Below are 22,058 nucleotides of genomic sequence, written 5' to 3' on the forward strand. Positions count from 1 at the left end.
CCCCAAGTTCCCCCCCAACTCTTATCCACATTCCTGCACTCTGCAAAACTTGTCCTGTGTGTGCCAATTTATGAAATCTGGCCCTGATATGGTTGGTTTATTAATAGACATCACAGTGGACCCAACTGCACATCACCAAAGCCACGGTTGTGGGGCACAGTGCCAGCAATCCTGCATTTTGAATTGTCCTTCTGATGGAGCATTCAGCTACCTCTCTCTTCAGCGTTTAATTTGTATAGACATTCAGCATTTGAAAGGTTAAGAGCAAGGACAATCCCCATAGGTTGGTATTGATGGGAGGAGAAAAATGCTCCTTCGGAAATGCCCAGTTGAGGCGATGAGAAAAGCCATTGTTTTTATGGCGCGAGAATCGAGAGAAAAAGCCATCGAGAAAAGTCATCGACAGGATGGTCCAGATGTCTTTCAACCCCCAACACTTTCTTTTTCGTTTTCTCATTCATTTGCACAAGTGGACCAGGAAAGGTGAAGGAGGTTTTCACCCCTTTCTGTCTGTTACTTGCAAAATCGAAGATTTCTCATGTATATTGGTTAGTCAATTTCGTTGTCTGTCTCCCTGTCTGTCTCCCTGTCTGTCTCCCTGTCTGTCTCCCTGTCTGTCTCCCTGTCTGTCTCTCTGTCTGTCTCTGTCTGTCTCTGTCTGTCTCTGTCTGTCTCTGTCTGGCTCTGTCTCTGTCTGTCTCTGTCTCTGTCTCTGTCTCTGTCTCTGTCTCTGTCTCTGTCTCTGTCTCTGTCTCTGTCTCTGTCTGTGTCTGTGTCTGTGTCTCTGTCTCTGTCTCTGTCTGTGTCTGTGTCTCTGTCTCTGTCTGTGTCTGTGTCTGTGTCTCTCTGTCTGTCTCTCTGTCTCTCTGTGTCTCTCTCTGTCTGTGTCTCTCTCTGTCTGTGTCTCTCTGTCTGTCTGTGTCTCTCTGTCTGTCTGTGTCTCTCTGTCTCTCTGTCTGTGTCTCTCTGTCTCTCTGTCTCTCTGTCTGTGTCTCTCTGTCTCTCTGTCTGTGTCTCTCTGTCTCTCTGTCTGTGTCTCTCTGTCTCTCTGTCTGTGTCTCTCTGTCTGTCTGTCTCTGTCTCTCTGTCTCTCTGTCTGTGTCTCTCTGTCTGTCTGTCTCTGTCTCTCTGTCTCTCTGTCTCTCTGTCTCTCTGCCTCTCTGTCTCTCTGTCTCTCTGTCTTTATCGCCTACAGGTCCCAATTTTAAACCGATCTTCACGAAACTTCACCACATGGTAGAGTTTGTCATAAGGAAGAAGTCCAAAGGTCCACATCGGCCCAAAGGTCAACAACTAAGGTGGTATTTCTAAAATCCTCAATTTTCATCCGATTGACTTGAAATTTGAAGAGGATATATATTTCAGGTCGCTGAATTCAACCAGCCAATTATTTGAGGTCAACATAGACCAAAAGGTCAACGAGGCCGAATTTATAAAATTGTCAATTTTCATCCGATTGACTTGAAATTTGAATGGAGTTCCATATTTGGTCATTGAATTCAACTACCAATTATTTTTGAGGTCAAATTTGTTTTATGGATTTTGCAAGTATCATGCTCTGCACATCGTCTTGTTTGTTTGTCGGCATGCAGGATATGTCATAAAGTTGTTGATTGATTCAGATGAAATTTTGTGGTCAGGTTGGGTGTTTGGCAGGATGAACTGATTAGATTTTGGTGAAGATACAGATCCGACTACTAGAAGTTTTCGTGGTTCTGAGAAAGACACAGACAGACAGACAGACAGACAGACAGACAGACAGACAGACAGAGACCAAAAGCAATATATAGCTCAATATCCCAAGTTGTGGACTGATTCAGACGAAACTTGGTGGACACGTTGGGTGTGAAAGAAGGCCAAATTGATTCCATTTTGGTGAAGATCCGGATTCGAGAGTTGTTTAATTTTTAGCTCGCATGTTCGAAGAACAGAGAGCTATAGCGATACCCCCGGCGTGAGCGTGAGCGTGAAAATGTTAAAGTTTTTGGTGCAAGTTATTTAGAAGCTTGCCATTCATTTAATATGTGTACTGGGATGCTGATATTTGGCATGGAGGTTCCTTTGGGGTATATTATTGATGTAGTGAAATTGAAATAAAAAAAAATAATTTCAAATGTTTCAAATTTTTGACCTGTTTTGAACTTAACTTTTTTGTAGCACATCAATGTTAAAATTTTTGGTGCAAGTCATTTCGACGCTTGCCATTCATTTAATATGTGTAATAGGATGCTGATATTTGGCATGGACGTTCCTTTGGGGAAAATTGTTACGGAAATGGCCCTTTGTGTGTTATTAAATATAGGATTAGCCCAGATCTCCAATTAAATGCATGTTTAGCCAGGTTGTTCGGTAAATGGACGTTGCATGTGTGTCAGGGGATGCAAAAGGCTGTTTATTGGTCGTACAGTGGTGGTGGACCGAGAGGTTCTTCTTCTTCGTTCCCCTCTCCGAAGGGGACTCCGCCCGGCGCTGAGAGGGGGAGTGGCCGAGAGAGGGAAGTGAAACTGCAGTCGGCCGAGAGGCGAGAGGGAAACTGAGCGCGCCGAGTCTGCCATTGCAGTAAGAGAAACTGCCTGCGCATCAAGTCTGCCATTTTGGCAGTGGGAGAGGACGCCTGCACGTCGAGTAGGGCGATCGACTTTATGGAGGAGTGGTTTTGGCCGGCGGTGCCTCCTTGGCCACGGACCAAACCTGCGGAGCCCAACACCTCGATTTGGCCTTGTCTGGTGAACAAGCCAGGCCTGGACTTGTATGATGGACCTTATAAAAACCCAGCTGGAGCATACCACCGTGGATCTTTCGCTCTGGTGCAGTCAACCTCATAGGGTCTGAACGTGCCGAAGCTGCGTGCGTGAGGGCTGCGACAATTGGACGACGCCGCCATCTTGCCACGCTCCAAGTTTGAGCTTGGATGCTCCAATCCGTGGACATCGGCTTGTCACGAGCAACATTCGTTCCTTCGACACTTTTTCCTCTCGTCCATGAAGCATCACCAAGTACTCTGTCTTGTCTGCATGTTGTCTAAGGTTTATCTCGCGAGGGTCCCCTTTGAAACCAGTAATCCGTAGCTCCCGAGTTAAGAACGGGTTATAGATTAATTAACCTCCGCCATCTTCGAAGATGGATGGAGGTTACTGTTTTCACCCCTTTGTTTGTTTATTTGTTTATTTGTGAACAGTATTATGGAAAAACTCCTTGACAGATTTCGACGAAACTTGGTGGGGGGGTTAGGTATGGTCTAAGGATCATGCCATTAAATTTTGGACTTGGTCCCCCCCCAAAAAAAAAATTGGTACCCCCCCAAAAAAGGAAAAAAATGTTTTTTTTTGCATTTCTACATGTTTTAAATGATTTCCAACCCCTCCCCTAAAAAAATTTGTTGGAGAAAAAAAATTTTTGCAACTTTTTTTTCAACAAATTTTTTTTGTTGTTGTTTTTTTTTTGCATTTTTACATGTTTTAAGTGATTTCCAACCCCCACCCCCCCAAAAAAAAATGTATGAGAAAAGAACTATAACTCTCAGCACTGTTGACATCATATTTAATGAATAAGATATAAGGTTCACTTGAGTGACCCAGCAGTATTGGCGGTGGAGGTTTTGCACTCTCCCGAGTACTCCCCCTCTCGTTTGTTTGTTTGTTTGTTTGTTTGTTTGTGAACAGTATTACGGAAAAACTCCTCGACGGATTTCGACAAAATTGGTGGGTGGGGGTTAGGTATGGTCCAAGGATCATGCCATTAAATTTTGGACTTGGTCCCCCCCCCCCAAAAAAAAATTGTTTGAGAAAAAAAATGTTTTTTTTTTGTATTCCTACATGTTTTAAGTGATTTCCAACCCCCCCAAAAAATTTACCCCCCCAAAAAAGTTTTTTTGCATTTCTGCATGTTTTAAGCGATTTCCAACCCCCAAAAAATGTTACCCCCCCCAAAAAAAATTGTTAGAGAAAATTTTGTTTTTTTGCATTTCTACATCTTTTAAGTGATTTCCAACCCCCCAAAATTGTTTGAGGAAAAATTGTTTTTGCATTTTTACATGTTTTAAGTGATTTCCACCCCCCCAAAAAAATTGTTACCCCTCCCCCCCCCAAAAAGATTTTTTTTGCATTTCTACATGTTTTAAGTGATTTACAACCCCCCCCCCCCCCCAAAAAAAAATGGAGAAAAGAACTATAACTCTCAGCACTGTTGACATAATATTTAATGAATAAGATATAAGGTTCACTTGAGTGACCCAGCAGTATTGGCGGCAGAGGATTTGCACTCTCCCGACTGCTCCCCCTCTTTAACCTCCACCATCTTTGAAGATGGATGGAGATTACTGTTTTCACCCCTTTCTGCTTGTTTGTTTGTTTGTTTGTGAACAGTATTACGGAAAAACTCCTCGACTGATTTCGATGAAACTTGGTGGGGCGGGGGGGGGGGTTCGGTATGGTCCAAGGATCATGCCATTAAATTTTGGACTTGGTACCTCCCCCCAAAAAAAAATTGTTAGAGAAAATTTTTTTTTTGCATTTCTGCATGTTTTCAGTGATTTCCAACCCCCCCCAAAAAAAATTGTTCGAGAAATTTTTTTTTTGCATTTCTGCATATTTTAAGTGATTTCCAACCCCCCACAAAATTGTTTGAGAAAAATTTTTTTTTTGCATTTTTACATGTTTTAAGTGATTTCCAACCCCCCCAAAAAAAAATTGTAAGAGAAAAAAAATTTCTGCAACTTTTTTTTCAACAAAATTTCGATTTATGTTTTTTTGTGTTTTTACATGTTTTAAGTGATTTCCACCCCCCCCCAAAAAAAAATGGAGAAAAGAACTATAACTCAGCACTGTTGACATCATATTTAATGAATAAGATATAAGGTTCACTCGAGTGACCCAGCAGTATTGGCGGCGGAGGTTTTGCACTCCCGAGTGCTCCCCCTCTATTTATAACCATCATGAATGCTGTGCTTGTGTTGTGTTCCCCGATGTGTCCCCAATAAATCTGGCTGATTCGTATGAAGTTGCCGCTTTGGGTTTGTTCGTGCCACGCCGAGGAACGATCTGCTCGATTTGGATATAAAATCCAAAATGGTTACAGACTGGCAGAATTCGCTCGGTCTCTGACAAAACGAGTCTGTAACCGGGGTCTATTCCCCCAACTGGTAAGGTCCAGGTGTACGTTGGTATCGCGATTCGAGGCGCGTGACCCGAGGCCTGTGCCGAACCAGCCGGCGTTATAACCCTGGAGACGGCGGTGGTTAGGTGAAGCCGAATATTCATCATTTGGCTGTTGAGAGAAGGGTGCGAAAACCCAAACTGGCTACCGATTGGAGCCGACGGGTGGCATTCGAATCCCCCCCACCGTGGATCCTTAATACTGGGGTAAAGAGTCGGGTGCGAGCCCCCCCCCCACCGCTGAATCCTTAACAATACTATTGGTGTAGTGAAGTTGAAATAAAAAATAATTTCAAATGTTTTAAATTTTTGATCTGTTTTGAACTTAACGTTTTTGTCGCACATCAACGTTAAAGTTTTTGGTACAAGTTATTTTTTAGAAGCTGGCCATTCATTTAATATGTATGCTCGGATGCTGATATTTGGCATGGAGGTTCCTTTGGGGTATACTATTGGTGTCGTGAAGTTGAAATTAACAAATGATTTAAAAAAAAAATTAATTTCAATCTAAGATGGTGTCAAAGCCACCCAATGCTTGCCTGTTTATACTAGACGCTTGCCATTCATTTAATATGTGTACTAGTTTACCGATTACAATATACAAATACATATATTGCTTTAAAATTATTTGCATCAGACTTCACTGCAATGCTTTATAAAAAATATTATTAGACTAGTCTTTTAAAAACAATAAATGTATCAACAGGTGAGCATTGGGTGGCTTTGACACCAACTCTCTGCTTTAAGTGATTCTTCACCATTGAGAGAAAGGGCCATAAACGATATAGTACTGTATAGCATGATATTTTAAAAATGTGTTGGGCCCGATATGTTCTCACGGATCAGGCATTACGTGGTAGAGGTATGTGCTCCACCGAGTGCCCTTCTAGTTTTAAATGTATGTGCTAAAATGCGATTGGCCTCCTTGTACGTTTCTTTTAAATGTCATACAACTCATCGTCATTATTGATAGATGGAATAAAAGATTTTGTTAGTGTTGTTTAAAAACCCCAAAGGATCATTTCAACATTTGCTTGAAAATAATTAATTGCTTTATTTGAAGGTGAGAAGTCTACATGAAGTTCAGGCAGTTACCTGATAAAAAAAATCATGATGATGAGCTAAGTTGACATGATTAAACGGAAGCCATCAAGGCAATCAACTCACAGTATAAATATACCCTAAATTGTAAACATCAGAAGTAAATGATAAACTGTTTTTGAGATCAGCTTATAATCAAGTACTGATACTGTTAACAGTTCATTTATCCATGCTGTGTCAGTGGGGGTGGCTGCCTTATGGTCATCTGGTATGATTTTAATGTTAATTAAATAGTTTATGGTTTTATCCGCAGGTTGAAATGTGTATATGTCGTTATAATTGAAAGGTTGCTTCCTTACATCAGGTACAAGGAAAAGGCAGTCCAGCTCTCCCGGATCTACCGAGACCAGGAGCATCCAGTGAAGCGTGCAGTGCACTGGATTGAGTACGTGCTGCGGCATGATGGAGCTCCACATCTTCGCCCACGGGTTTATGACTTATCATTTTACACATACTTCTTCTTGGATCTGCTTGCAATTGGAGTTTTCTTTGGTTTATTTCTGGGATGGGTGGTCCTGGTGTTCTTGAGATGGAGATCTCTACGAGCCCCTGACAGGTTGCAAGCTTCCTCTGCTTGCTGCATTGGTGATGGTGGCCAAACAGGCCATGCCTTTCGGCAAAAACTTGATTAAACTTTTTTCACATTTACAAAATAAGGGATGCATGGTTTTTGTCTGGTCTTGCATCAAAAGAAGTTTGAATTTTCAACTCCTTCTCTTTTGTATTTTGTCCCTCTTGGATATTCTTGGCTTTTGATAATTACTTTGTGTATGAAAATGAACCCCTTATCCTTCATCTCTACCCATCAAAGTGGTTGAAGCCAAAGCTTAAATAATTATATATTTTATTGAAATAATAAATTGAAAAGTGGAGTCAGAGGATGATAATGCAATTGGTGGCAGATCATCGTGTGGGTGTGGTAATACTCGACAGGCAAGTTACCAAGGCATTTGTAGAACATGATCTGGAACACCATTTATTCTCAAGTTTTTGCTTGTATGACAAATGGCAACAAACTCTTGCTTGAGTGTACCATGGTTTTTATTTATTTATTGAAGCTGCAGACAAGCAATAGAGTGACAACAGGTTTATATTAGAGAGTATCAGCTTGCTTGGCCATTAAACACTGACAAGCTTATATGTTGATCACTCATTTGCTTCAGTGCTGCTGCCCTGCTGTTTCTCTTATGGCCTTGAGCATTCATCTAATCCAACATGTCACTCACTTATGCTGCCTGATGAGCAGATACAACTATTTTTAACAGTCATCCAGACACTAACACATAACTGCAGAGAAGGCAGTCATGGTGGCAGATGAAGAATGATATTGGAGACAACTGGAGCTGCTCAAGGTGTCTTGCACCAGGCACAAGGCACGTCAATCTCGGCATTGAAATTCTTTCTTAGAGGAACAATCACATGGAGCAGGAATGCTGAAGGGTTCAGTAGTTTTCCAGAGAAATGGGATCACATGGTTTTTAGGACTAAGTTCCCTCACTCTCTATCGAGTGCAGCCTGTGGCTGCTGGTTGCATCATTGGTTGGGACGCAGTGTCCCCCTTACCAGTACACTGGTACTCATTTTGCCGACCTTGGACGGACGACAGGCTGAGTCAACCTCCTGGTGTATTTTAATTCAGCGGCCAACGGGGCTTGAACTCAGGACCCAAGTATCCCAAGCCGCCACCTTAACCACTAAGCCAACACCAGGCTTAGTTTTTTCATTGAGCTTGTATAAAATAACATGAAATAAATTTCTTCAAACATACATTTTATTTCATCACACAGATGTGTGCAAACATTAGCAAGTAACATCTGAAGTCATGTGCAAGCTGTGGAATCAACTCCCATTGTTGATGAAGGAAAGAGTATCAAAGATGCTCTTCAATCAAGAAGGCCAGCCCCTGAGGAATTATGGGTGGCTTTTTGATAGAGAACAACCGAGTTGATAAAGTTGCTTTTTTTATTGAACCGCATGGTAAGTATAGGTGAACTCATGAACGTGCCATTGAGTGAACATTAAATAACCCACAGGAAATCTAAGTTCTAGTACAGACAGCAGTAGATACACACGCGTGAAAAAAAATATCACAACACCACATTGGTCACAAACTTTTCGCACGCCGCAACGTGAGCAACAATGAGCACCAAACTTCTCTGCAAACAGCATTTTTAATAATGGATGTTTTGCATAAACCACAGCATGGCCAGCGAAGGGGAATTTTGGCTTTGCCAGCAAACAAGTTTGGTTCAGGAAACCACCACTCTTGATTTCAGTATAAGGAAATCCTTTGTTTGTTTGTTTGTATTGTTTAGATTATAAAAGTGGTTATGAGCAGACATGCAGTTAGCATTATGGATCAGTGGTGTACAACTCCCATTGTAATCACACTACAATCTTCTCAAAGTTGTAAAATGCTGCTGTACGTTTAAAATTCCACGCATCAAGCTAGAGTTACAAACCACGTTACCTGCGATAGACATGAAGCCTGCAAGTCCAAGTCGAGACCTTAAAGTGTTGTGCTAATGATGGTTCACAAGAAACCAAGGTCTTCCTCTCTGTGTGCTCGGACTATAAGTTGCCAGCACATTGAATGATTAGATCGTTGCCCAGGGTCATAGAATTCACACACACTCAAGAGGCTTCAATAAGTTAGTCGGACATTAAAAAAGGTTATTCAGACAAGAAGAGAAAAGAAACTGAAATTTCAATAAAATGAGCTCCAAAACAATTATTCACACTCCACTGTGCAACTTGCACAGTGTTTGATATGGACAGGTGTTATGCTATGTTTTTGGTCACAATGCTGAGGATTTGAACCCAATGTTAACCATCAAACTTAGGTGATTGCAAACATAAAATGCACAGATTTAGGGGGGGGGAGGGGGAAATCAATTTATTTTTAGATGTTCATATGGCCACTGAAACGGACAGCACCTCTCTTATTCCATATTGTCCAGCCACCCAGCCATGGTTTGATGAGTTTGGATTATGGGTATAATCGCTGCTATACACAAAGCTCACAGAATCAGCATGGCACTTATTAAGGTAAGAACATATAAAATATCAACATTACAATGAAAATAACAATCAGACATGAGAATTAATTTAACATTGATTAGAAGGCCTACTCTTACAATTACAAAGACAAGTTAAAAAAATATTAGCATTGATAATATAGCAAAGAAAATACTGCAATTAATCAATTTCATACCAGATTGTTACAAGGCAAACATTTATCGTCTCGACATTAATATTTAATAGTGTCCACCAATGGAGATTGCTTGAAAGATCACCCTTGGGTATTAGATTTCGAGTTTGGAAGGAATGGGCTGAGCGATTCGTGCCTCGAGACAAAACCGATTCATTATCCATTTTCAAACTCTCAATGGGTGTCGGGTCATAGGACTTTTATAACCACTCTACAGGATGGCAGGGTTGCTTTAGGCGAAATCCTTTTTTAAAATTCATTTATCGATGCCGCATTATTAGGTTGCTTGTTCGCAGAAAGGAAGATGAAGAACATGTCTCTTGATGGTTTATTTGGTTTTGAGCGAAAAACATGGACCTGTGAAGCTCTTCAGGGCTTGGAAATAATTTTCTTGAAGCATCAGGGGGAGCCAATCGTCTCACTGCCTATAAAGTGGGAGAAAAAGATCCATCAGTAAAGTGGTAATAAAAAGGTAGTTACAAGTTAAAATATAGAAGTATACATGTTCTATGCCTATGTCATTCCCTTGACTGTAAGTATTGCAATGACGTAGCACAAGAGCAGCAGCAGTAATCTTTATTTTGTGATGTCCACACACTAACACAAGATGATGAGAGAGCCATCTTCACATCCCGTACCCTGACTCATAGATACTTCTGAATGCGTCATTGGGATGACTGTCCCATTTGCCAGCATTTACTTGTGGATGTTGACAGTTTTTCAATGGATCCTCTTCCACTGAGGGTATAACCCAGCGTAGATATGTGAAACATATATTGGCTGGAAAAAATTAAATTATTAATTTAGAGTTTTCTGTGCCAGGCAAGTGTAGTGCAAGAATGAGAATGAAATGTCCAAAATATCATGCTGACAGCTACTGCACAGATGAACAGTGTGGGATGAAAACTGTTGCTTGTAAAAAAAATTCCTGGGAATTTCCCAATTTATTTTTTAGAGGAGGCTTCTGTCCTACCTGATAAAATGTATTGGCTGAGCTGGTTCAGTTAGGGTGAGTGTTAGAGTTAAATTGTCTGAGATTTAAGACTTATTTTACCAGCTGAGTCAACACTTTTAGCAGTTGAGCCAGAATTCCCTTTTTCCTATTACTACTGACCTCATATACTCTTTTGGAGGAAGGACCATCAGTGAAATAACACTGTAAACCACTGCACCCCACATTGAGAGCCCCACAAATGACAACTTGATTCCTCCCCTTTCTTGTTTCTTGTGAATGCTCACATGACCCTTCAACAAGGCTCGTGGAAGATTTGTGTTGTAGCTCTTCCATGAGCCTTGACGATATACAAAAAACTACAACTAAACCACAATAGTTGTAGTCCAGTATAACATTATATTGGGTTTCCTGTGCTCTGAATTGTTTTTTTTTTATTTTGCCATGCCTGAAAGAGAGAGACTATTGTGACGAAACACCGAATTGTGTTAAGATAGGAAAGATCACGGAGCCATAATTGTGGATCAGACATAGTGGCATTCACCAAATAATAATTAAAAAAAACTAGATGGTATTCATAGAATATATACCCCATGCAGTCTTAAGCAGGAGTTGGTGCGAGCCAACGTTTTTCTTTTTTCAGGTTTTTTTTTCTTTGATCCAATATGGCTGCCAGACCAAGTGACTGATGACATCATCTTTATCAAACCATATTTCCCATGAGTGGTTGATCAATTAGTTAAATTTTGCATTGATCGGTATGGCGGTTTCTCCTACAAAATTTTTCAAATATTTTCCATTAGATACAATATGGCTGCCAGACCACGTTACACATGACAGTCATTTTTATGAAAATCCTGTTCAAATTTCAAGTCAATCGGATGCAAGTTGACAATTTTAGAAATTCGGCCTATGTTAACCTCAAAATTAATTGGTAGTTGAATTCAATGACCAAACGTGCAAATCCTCTTGAAATTTCAAGTCAATCGGATGAAAATTGACAATTTTAGAAATCTGGTCTATGTTGACCTTTTGGCCTAAGTTGACATAAGAATAATTGCTGGTTGAATTCAATAACCTGATCTTCAAATCCTCTTCAAATTTCAAGTCAATTGGATGAAAATTGGCCTATGTTGCCCTCAAAAGAGCGACCGCTCTATCACATGGTCATGCAACATTTGGTAAAGTTTCAATTTCCTCCGCTGAACGGTTTTAGATGTACGCTCTTAACAAAATGCAGAGACGACGTACGATGTACGCCATACGTACACTCCCGCTCGCTTAACCCTGCTTTTCGCTTTGCGAGCGCAAGGAAATTACTAAGGTTGTATTTTCCGCTTCATTCACGTTTCTGTAAATAATTGCTATCAGATATAATAATCCTGAGCTTTTGAAACATTACCACTGAATCACTTAAAGGTTCAATAAACTTTTCCCAATTTTTGTTTTGAAAATGACTTGGAAGATGAGGCAACAATTCTACCATGAAGACCAAGCAATGATAATAGAAATGCTATGTGGAGGAATAGGTGTACAACACAAAAAGACAGGTGTACGAGGTAAAGGATAAATTTGTAGAAGTGCTGTGATAAACGTGTGGAAGTGCTGCTGAGGGGTTGTGGAAAACACGATTATTAAGTCCTCTAACATCTTCTTTGATCAGGGTGAACCATGATCATCTCAGAGCACTTTCCAAGTGAATAGGAAGCATCGATTGATTCATGCATCATAGCGCATACGAGCTTTGGTGCAAGACGGGCAAAAGTTATATTTCAGGAGCATAGGAAAATTACATTTATAAGGTCAAATGTCTTCAGATATGGAAGGCCTCATGGTAAATTAAAGTTGAAACAAGAACGACAATTTTCGACATCGCGACATCGCCAGATATGCCTCCGCTCACATTATTACATCACGATACATACTTGTACCAAGTTCGATTTAAATCCCTGAACCCAGATTTAAAATATTCAATAATTTTGGCTGCCAGACCATGCGTCTAATCAGGTTGAAATGTAAAACAAACATTGCACATTTCCACGACATCATAACTGCGACGTTTCACATCGATTGATGAAGTGGTTCAAGAGAAAGATTTTTTAAAAAGAATTTCTTTGAATCCAATATGGCTGACAGACCATGTGACCTATTAATTATTTGTGAACACCATGGTATCCCCAAGGCGTTTGGAACATGCCAGTGAAGTTTCCCCTTAATTTGTCAACCTGTTCTGGAGAAGATTTTAAAATGTTTATTCTTCAAAAAATCATAGCTGCCAAACCATGTGACCTATGACATCACAGGTGGAGAACTTTTTGTTCCTTCTGGATAGGTGATCATACCTGTAAATTTTCACCTCGATCTGTTCAGTCATTACAGAGGAGAATATTTTTGCAGGTTTTATGTTAAAAAAACAATATAGCTTCCAAACGATGTGACTGTTGATGTCATCATTTTTTTGCCCTATTTAGCCCTCATTTAGCCCTACATGACCCTCAAAATTTTTCATACTGATCGGATAAAGTGTTTGACGCATGCAATTATGACGTCATAACGAAGCCACGTATGACATCATTAAAAAAAAAAATCACACTTGTTTCCCATGGGGAGTACTTCACATGTGCCAAGTTTCAACTTTTTCCATAGAGCGGTTTCAGAGATAAAGAGGTCCAAAGTTTTCCCTTTTTTTCCAACACGGCTGCCACACCACGTGACTTATGACATCATAGTTATCACAAAAACATTCCACATGAGTTGTCACATCTATGGTGAAAATTTTGTGAAATTTCTATGGTGAAAAAAACCCATTCCGCCCAGCTTCGATACAACCCCGCTTCGGAAAAAAAAACACATGACCCATGACGTCCACTTTGTCAAATCAAATTCAGAATGGGTGGCCGATCACACCTTTAGAATTTCACGTCAATTGGATAAGGTTTTTTGTCCAACATGGCTGCGAGACCATGTGACCGATGATGTTGAAATTTTCAACCAATATTTCCCATGCCAAGTCTATAATATTAAAAAAAAAATTTTTTATCTGAAACTGCTTAGCCTTTCGATGCAAGCCTTTGCAGTGATGATCTACTACTGTTGCTGCAAATATTTCATTTAACATAACAATGACCTCATCAGTCACATGATGTGGCAACCACATTGGTTTTAAGGAAATAAGTAAACAATTATTTCTCTGAAAACATTTAACCAATGAATACTAGACTTTGCAGTTATGATCCACTGCCTTTGCTGCGTACATTTGATGTAAAAATGATGTCATCAGTCATGTGATGTGGCAGCCAGATTGGTTTCAAAGAAAAGCTTAAAAAATTATTTTTTGGAAACTGCTATAGAAATCGATGTGAAACTTTGCAGTTGTGATCCACTGCCCTTGCTCCATGTAAAGCAACATGTTTCACATTGATCCATTAAGCGATTTTGGGGAAAAGGGTTTAATAATTTTTTGTTTTAAAACTCACATGGCCGCAAAACCACATCACCTATGGCATTGAAAATTTGGACTCGATGCATGATTTGGTAGAGAATTAGTGACTTGACACTTGTGTAAAGTTTCGTTTAAATTGGATTAGGTTCATTTTTCCAACCAACATGGCTGCCACACCACGTGACCGATGATGTCGTCGTTTACAAACTGTTTGCAGCTATCGTGTTAGATGATATTTGGCAAATTTCGCTTCAATTGGATAAGCAGTTCCAGAGAAAACATTATTTAATATTTTTCTTCAATCCAATATGGCCACTGAACTCTTCTTCTTCTTCTTCTTCTTCTTTCGGCTGCTCCCGTTAGGGGTCGCCACAGCGGATCATTCGTATGATCCGCATAGTGATTTGGCATATGTTTTTTACGCCGGATGCCCTTCCTGACGCAACCCTGGTCGCCTCTTATGACACAGGGATATGGTACACCTATTTTTTAACCGGGGTATACACCGGCCCAGTATACTGGTACTCATTTTGCCGACCTCGGAAGGATGACAGGCTGAGTCAACCCCCTGGTGTATTAATTCAGTGGCTCAACGGGGCTTGAACTCAGGACCTTTTGGATCCCAAGCCGCTGCCCTAACCACTGCGCCAACACCAGGCTCCTATATGGACGTGAATATGGCCACTGAACTATGTGACATAAATTATTCCTTATCACCATAGTATCCCCAAGTTATAGGGAACATGTCTGTGAAGTTTCCCCTCAATCTGTCCAGCCATTCTGGAGAAGGTTTTTGAAGGTTTGAGGGTAAATCCAAGATGGCTGCCAGACCATGTGACCTATGACGTCATAGTTATCAAACTTTATTCGGCATGGTGAGTCGATCATTTGTGTGCAGTTTCACTTCAATCTGTAAAGCGGTTCTGGAGAAGATTTTTTTCTTTAAAAAAAAACAAAAAAAAACAATATGGCTGCCAAACCACGTGATGGATGACATCATAATAATTATTTATATGTTCAAATATTTTCCCAGATGAACCTCTCAAATTTTCATACCGATTTAATGCAGCATTCTACATAACTAATTTTGACTGGGATACCACTTCACCGATGATGTCATATTCCAATCACCCCTATTTCCCGTGCAGAGAAGATGCCAGGCGCCAAGTTTCAATTTTTTCCATGATGCGGTTTCGGAGATACAGAAGTCCAAAGTTTTTTTTTCCCCATTTTTCCAACATGGCTGCCACCCCACGTGGCCTATGACGTCATAGTTATCATTTTATTTTTAATCTGCATGAGTGGTTGCATCTATGATAAAAAAAATTTGTATCAATCGGAGAAGCAGTTGCAGAGAAAACAGAGAAAATTTGCATGGACGCGCATACGTACGTAAGTACATATGGATGGACGGATGGACAACCCGAAAACATAATGCCACCGGCGACTTCGTCACTGGAGGCATAAAAAGTTGTGGAGTCAAATATGTCCTGATACAACCTGATAAGGTGTTAGCTTATATCAAGTTTGCCTCATTTCTCTCAATGATTTCTTTAAACCAGATATCAAACCAACAATCCTCTTATGATGTGACATCAATACTATCCACACATAGCGAACCCAACAATCGCGGCATTTCCTACCAGCTAGGATGGTGTGCTCCTAATTAGAGCCAAGAGAATCCCTTGAAATCATTTTTGAAGAGGTTGTTGGGCTAAGTGTGGGAGAGGTTGCTGGCTCCAGTGTTGTGGTGGTCAATACATCGTGGTGATCCAGTGGATTCTGCATCACCTCCTCTGATTGCACGTTCATACTGATTTTGGTCTAAGAAAGAAGTATTTATAAGTAGAAGCACAGATATTAGGCAGATTATGATAAAAAAAAAACCAAAAAAAAAACTAACCTCAAAACAAAATTTTTGAGATCACAAAGGAAAAGAGAGCTGGGAAAAAAAAATCATCGACTTAAATGAAGAGATAGAATAACGAATTACCAAGAGCCACAAGTACCCTTTCCAAACGAAAATGTGACAAGAATGTGTTCATCTTTGAAGGGAGAACATTTTAAAGGCATCGTATTATGACGGGACTGAGTCAGTTAGCTCTGAAGATCTGGGCTCAGTCCGGCAACCCCTGAGAGTTAAGGCAAGTACTGCAGTAAGGGTTTTCCCCATGTTTTTATTGTTTGTTATAATTACCCCAATAGCAGAAAAATAAAGCATCTCCATCATTTAAACACATGATTTTGAGGCAATTAATAATCAGACACAGAAATATATATATATATATATATATATATATATATATATATATATATATATATATATATATATAGTTATAAATAAAATAAGAACCAGATATCTCAAAACGCAAAGCCCGTCTGCGTCCATTTTGCACTCAAACTAACTTGACATAAACAAACAACAGCTAAAAACAAAAAAACGGAAAATGAATTAATCGGTGATCATATTCTCCAAATTAAATTTTGCTGAAAATTTGATGACAAAAGCTCAAATCTAAGTTTATAAAAGTGAAATGTTTGTTTGTTTGTGACCCTACACATCTGAGCTCCTCAGGTTAATCATCATGAAACTTTATAGGATCACATGATTTACCATGCTGCACCTAAGTAGGGATTTTAAGCAGTCATTTTCTCACAATTCATGAATTATAAACACCCGAGCTGCCACCCGTCACCATCTGAGCAAGGGCAGATCCATACAGACAATGTTTTATAAAAAGCCCATTTTCTTTCGGATATCAACCCGGATGGATACCATCATATTTGGTGAGGTGGTAACCTCTGATCGTCAAATATGGTGTCAAATGTGAAAAATAACTGTCAATTAAGACCTTACCATGATTGGTAAAATCAGTGAAGGAGGAATCACGTGACCTCTCAAATGTGCGAATCGTCCAAAAACTGAACATAGTACAAACATCATCAAAACATTGATTTAAAGGTAATTTTACTGCTCGTCTAAAGATGTAACTCTCAAGGGTGAAAAGAGTTTGTAAAAACAAAAAAGGTTGCCATCTTAGCTAGCTTCACCGAATATACACCTCAAATATCAGGTCAGGTATGGGAGCATGCACCAGAGCAGCGTGTCACTTTATCCAATTTCCGCCGGTACTCCAAGGGCCTCCATCTGGCCATTCCCCTGGCCCATCATCATCTCTATGAGATTTGACCCAGGAAACCCAGAATTCCCACGGCTCCAACTCCTCATTCAGAACCTCGAGGACACCCAAAAGCATATCCAGAGTCTCCGCAAAGTTGACTGCCTCATTGGCAAAATCAAGGTCAAAGATCTTGACATTTGCAAACTATGCACCGCAGCTTGATCTCTCCGACATCCTCCCCAGAATCCAGTGCATACAAGCACAGAAAAGTGTGGGGGCCAGTACACACCCCTGATGAACTCCAGCAACAACTGCAAATAAGTCAGAGATGGTACCACCACACTTCACAGCACTCTCAGTACCAGAGTATAGTTCAGACATCAGATTGATCAGTTTTGGTGGCATCTCACGAAGACCAAGAATCCTTCAGAGGACATCCCGATTCACTGAATCGAACACTTTACAGAGATCAACATAGGCTGCAAGCAGCCCCTGCCGAAACCTTTGTCTGCATTCGGTGAGGACCTGAAGGGCAAGGATACGGTCAATCGTTGACATCTTTGCTGTAAAGCCTGACTGCTCTGGGCACTGGTGCTCAAGCAGGTGGTGGCAAACCCTATCAAGAATTATCCGAGCAAAGACCTTGCCCGGCACTGAGAGCAGCATCACAACTCAGTATTTGTTGAGTCTTGGCGATCACCCTTCCCTTTCCAGAGAGGGACAACAAGGCACCTCTTCCAGTCAGTTGGGATGATGCCTGTGTTCCAGGCAAAGCACAGAACTGCATGCAATGACATGAGAACAGCATTTCCACCAGCCTTGAGAAGGTCAGCATGGATATCACAGATCCCAGGAGCGAACCCCATTTCAACCAGTTCACCGCAGGCTGTGTTTCCAAAAATGGAGGTGCATCACAGTTGATTGGAGGGTCAGCAATAGGGAAGGTAACACCCCTGGCATCCAACTCAACAGCTGGTGTATCAGCCTGGTACAGCCGCTCAAAGTAACCGGCCCAGCGGGCCTTCACTTCAGACTCCTCTGTCAAGAGCCTACCACTCTCTGCTCTAGCTGCAGTACACCGAGGGATGGGTTTGGAGGAACGCAATGCACGAATTCCCCTGTAAGCAGGACGAGAACCACTTGACCACAGGTGATACTCGATCCCCTCACACATTCCTTGCACATAGGCCTCTTCGTCAGGTTCCTTGTGTCCATAATTTGACATTCGTTGGAATTTTTTGGAGAGTAGCTAACCCCAACATTTTCGGAAAGCTTAAACAATATGAAAACAGAAAATCCATGTTTCACATTTTTTTCAATGCATATAATGTGGTCAAATAGGTCGTTTTGGGGTAAAAACACGTTTTTTTTTAAAAATTTCAGCTCTGAAAATTCAAAATTAATCATGAGCAAGCAACTGATGATGCATAATTGTTAACTTGAGGACAGTTCTTAATATAGAATACATATATCTGTATTTTGAGCAAGAGTTGCCATGGAAACGGCTATCATTTTGTCAAATTACCGTTTATTTAATGTATTGCTTTCAAATCTTGAAACAAGTAACGCATGAATATGGTGATCAGTGAAATGTACTTAATGTCAAATACGAGTTTGTAGCCAATTGGCATCACTGTCTCTAATGTCACTCATCATTGCCATCGTCATCATCGCTATCGTGGTCATGCCGTTCAATGTTTGAGTCCTCGTCATTCTCACACGAAGTGCTGCACATGCAAAGATCAGTGCATGTTAAGTTCTTGGCCCTGCAGGAACATCTCTGTGATAATCATTCTGTCTTGCACTGGCACCTTATCATCTCGATAATTGCCTTTGGTGCAGGGAGAATGTTTGTTGTTGTCGGTTTGAGTTGACCACTCGTGTCCACGTGGAAGCCATTCTTTAATGGATCAAGAAATGTTTGCTGAGAAATTGTTGCTTGACCCCAAACGTATGCCTGGATATGTACTCGCATGATATGCTGCCTCAGAGCACCGACAGTTGGTGGTAACTTGTCATTCTCAGCCATGTTCTTACAGAAGAGATGCCACCGAAGTTCAGGGATGCTGGAAATATTGACACCACTTGGACAATAACCTGAACAGACAAATCTTGCTAAAGTTGTGTATAAGTCCTCTGACAGTTCAGCATCCTTACAGAGCATAGCAAAGGCATCTACCATGTCGTCATCGGCCTCAAAGTAGCACTGGAACCACTTTGCCTAACCATGTCGAGCGAACCGCCCAGTATTATCGGCACCTGTGAATGCGTGGAACGCTGGCAATGCCTGGGCTCTCTCCTCACCTAGGGCCTTCCAGATTGGCTCGATTTTGACAATGCTAGATAGATGTGTGTCTTGGCAGGAGACACACATCTTGAGATAGATGCCATTGAGATAGATGTGTGTCTTGGCAGGAGATGATAGTTTGCTTTGGCAAGAAACAGAACATCTGTATCAGGTGAGAATATCGTCAACTCATGAATGTCAAATCTATCCTACGTGATACAGCCTATAAAACTCAGGCTGTGCCTATGTCTAGGGCCATATCAAGGGCACAAATAACATTCATCACCATAAAAAGCAAACAGATGAGAAAAACAACATCCTTATTTTCTTTAACTAATTTATTGACCTAAACTTATGTGATTTAAACGGAAGATGCGGGTAAATGTCGCAATGATAGAACTTTATTAGAATCCAAAATAAAAACCGCTACTAAGACGTAAAATTACCTGAATAAAATAAAAACAGAGATGAGTGGGAAATCAACAATACACGCTAACTACATGCCAGTAAACTAAATAGAAACTCCAAATAGACTCCCTCTGTTGAGATAATGTTGAAAAAAAAATAGTTGATAAAATGTGAAACATCATTTTTTTATTTAAATAGATTTTAAACTTCTCAAAAATCTATAGGTTTGCTCCTCTCTAAAAAATTCCAACGAAATTACACAAGGAACCTGACTATCTTTGTCCACACTCAGCGCACGTACAGTTTTATGCCTCAACTCCCTGAACAACTCAGCTGTGCCATTGAGCCTTTCCCTATGACTCTGGTCAATGGCATTCAGTGTCCTTTGAGAGACAAAATTCTTCTTCGCCCTCCGTTGAGTAAAAAGACATCCACCGGCAACATCAAGGACGGTGGTCTTGAAGGTGGTCCACAACTCTTCAGGATTCCTCAAGCACCCAGACCCCTCAACTCCCAACTCAGCCTGTTTGCAAACTCCTCAGCTACCCTCTCATCCTTGAGCTTGCCAACATCCAGCCTAAGTTGCGATGGTACCATTCTCTCGGATTTCAGCTGCAAATTCAGAGATGATATCACAAGCCCGTGGTCGTTCTTGAAGAACTGAGCACTCCGGTAGACCCTGCAGTTCTGGATCATCCTCCATCGACCATCAATGAGACATGGTCAATCTCCTTTGGAAGGGGTGGGAGTAGGGACCCAGCATTGCCCAGTAATAGCAGGTACCTTTGCTAGTGGTAAATAAAGAAACACAGAAGCGATTACAAAACTCAGCCATCTCTTGCTGTGCAAAATTGGTGATAATAAGGTTTATTTTTCAATGCAAAGTCAAGGCTCGCAGAACAACTAGAATTTGTATTCAGTATGACTTTATCCCCTTTAACATGTTGACCAAATTATAAATTAATTTTCTCCATTTTTCATAATCTGGTTTTATTGAAAATTTGAATGACCAAAGCTCAAATGGTAAAAAGTTATGGCCTGGGCACACATGACTAATAAACACAAATGACTGTTATCACTGATGATTTGACGAATTTACCCGAAAGTATGATCGCATCAGATGACCTCCATTAACACGGAACAACTGAACTGGCGGTACAAGATCCCCCTCCACCCCCACAAAGGACGGAAACGGTGATTAAATGTTACTGCATTCACTTAATATGAAAATAGGTCAAAGGCTCTTGCATTAAAGCATTGAACTATTGTTTACATTATAATGGGTTCCTCGACAACGATAGACACCCTGCTTATCATTCCAAGTTGAAGACAAACGTTAAGGTGTGGATCTGGAACTTAAAAACCGAAGACAAAACAAACAGCGATTGTCATATTCTGTTCCCACTGTTCCCACATTGCATGTCATGACAACAGACCAACTTGAGTTCTCATTTGAGGCAGGGTCACCAGCCCAAACGGGAGAACAGCACTCCATCGAGTTTTGGATGAAGGCCATGGAGGTTGTCAGAAGTTCGTATTTACAAAGAAAATAACTTGGCACATTGGAGGATGCTAAATTGGAAATTGGCCTTCGAGGCCATTTCTGACATGTGGTTTGCCTGAAATATCACTGAATCTGATTTATGAACTGATATGTGATTTAATTTGGCCACAAACCAGGGTGATTTGTCCACTCCAAATTCCAGTTGATCCGGTTCAATAACACCGATACTTTGTCCAAGGAGTTACTTTGGGTACACCGCCCAATCGAGTGTTTGTCACATGGGACTCATCTGCGAATGACTTTGTTCACCTAATATTCACCTCACGATGGACAGTGAATCGGACATACTCTACTCTTCAAGCAAATTGCTCCATGGTATATTCAGGTGCAAATCTGTGGTCGTCACATCTGTGTTTCTCATGACATCCACATTAATTCCTGCAACAGTTAACACACCCCTGAACCAGGGTGACTCATCAGACAGTTTAGTAGATTTGCCAACTCAAAAAAAAGTAGTTGCTTCCTTCTAAAACGAAATTTCATTTCATACAACAGAATAAAGAAATGTATGAAATGATGTCAATGCATTTGAAGTTCACATGAAAAATATTTGAGCTTTGCATCAGCTAATGCACGTGTGGCTGGCGAACATTACACGAATGTCTCAATTGCTGTTGAATTATGTCCTACTATTTGCTCGTAGAAAACGCCACAATGTGTGGCCAGTTTTACTTATATTCTATACCCACTCATTGCACAACCCTACGTTTGGTCAGTTGACAACCAGATAGTAAAGTAATGTGATTGATCTAATGAGTTAAGAGCATGCATGACTATTTTTATTCATTATATTATCTCAAAGCAATATATTTGGTGGT

General features: G+C 40.6%; 2 protein-coding genes across 26 annotated transcripts in view; one reads left to right on the forward strand and one right to left on the reverse strand.

Moving 5' to 3' along the window:
* LOC147018715 (2-hydroxyacylsphingosine 1-beta-galactosyltransferase-like) overlaps nucleotides 1-7,392 on the forward strand; it is a 118,321-nt gene extending 110,929 nt beyond the window's left edge. For all 6 annotated transcript variants that reach the window (XM_085898701.1, XM_085898704.1, XM_085898705.1 and 3 more), the window contains one exon: nucleotides 6,559-7,392. In XM_085898701.1, coding sequence (XP_085754827.1) covers nucleotides 6,559-6,886 — 328 coding nt within the window. In that variant the 3' untranslated portion in view covers nucleotides 6,887-7,392. The remainder of the gene's footprint in view (nucleotides 1-6,558) is intronic.
* A 615-nt stretch (nucleotides 7,393-8,007) lies between these two features.
* The window catches only part of LOC147018716 (uncharacterized), a 457,423-nt gene continuing 443,372 nt past the window's right edge, over nucleotides 8,008-22,058 (reverse strand). For 18 of the 20 annotated variants that reach the window (XM_085898687.1, XM_085898685.1, XM_085898684.1 and 15 more), the window contains one exon: nucleotides 8,008-9,890. In XM_085898687.1, the coding sequence (XP_085754813.1) occupies nucleotides 9,726-9,890 (165 nt within the window). In that variant the 3' untranslated portion in view covers nucleotides 8,008-9,725. Of the gene's footprint in view, nucleotides 9,891-15,502; nucleotides 15,684-22,058 lie in introns of all 20 variants that reach the window. The other 2 variants (XM_085898698.1, XM_085898679.1) reach the window with 1 other exon arrangement.

Source organism: Eptatretus burgeri, chromosome 10 (assembly GCF_056783735.1).
Source record: "Eptatretus burgeri isolate ZD-2024b chromosome 10, Ebu_testis_v1, whole genome shotgun sequence".
Taxonomy (NCBI): domain Eukaryota; kingdom Metazoa; phylum Chordata; class Myxini; order Myxiniformes; family Myxinidae; genus Eptatretus; species Eptatretus burgeri.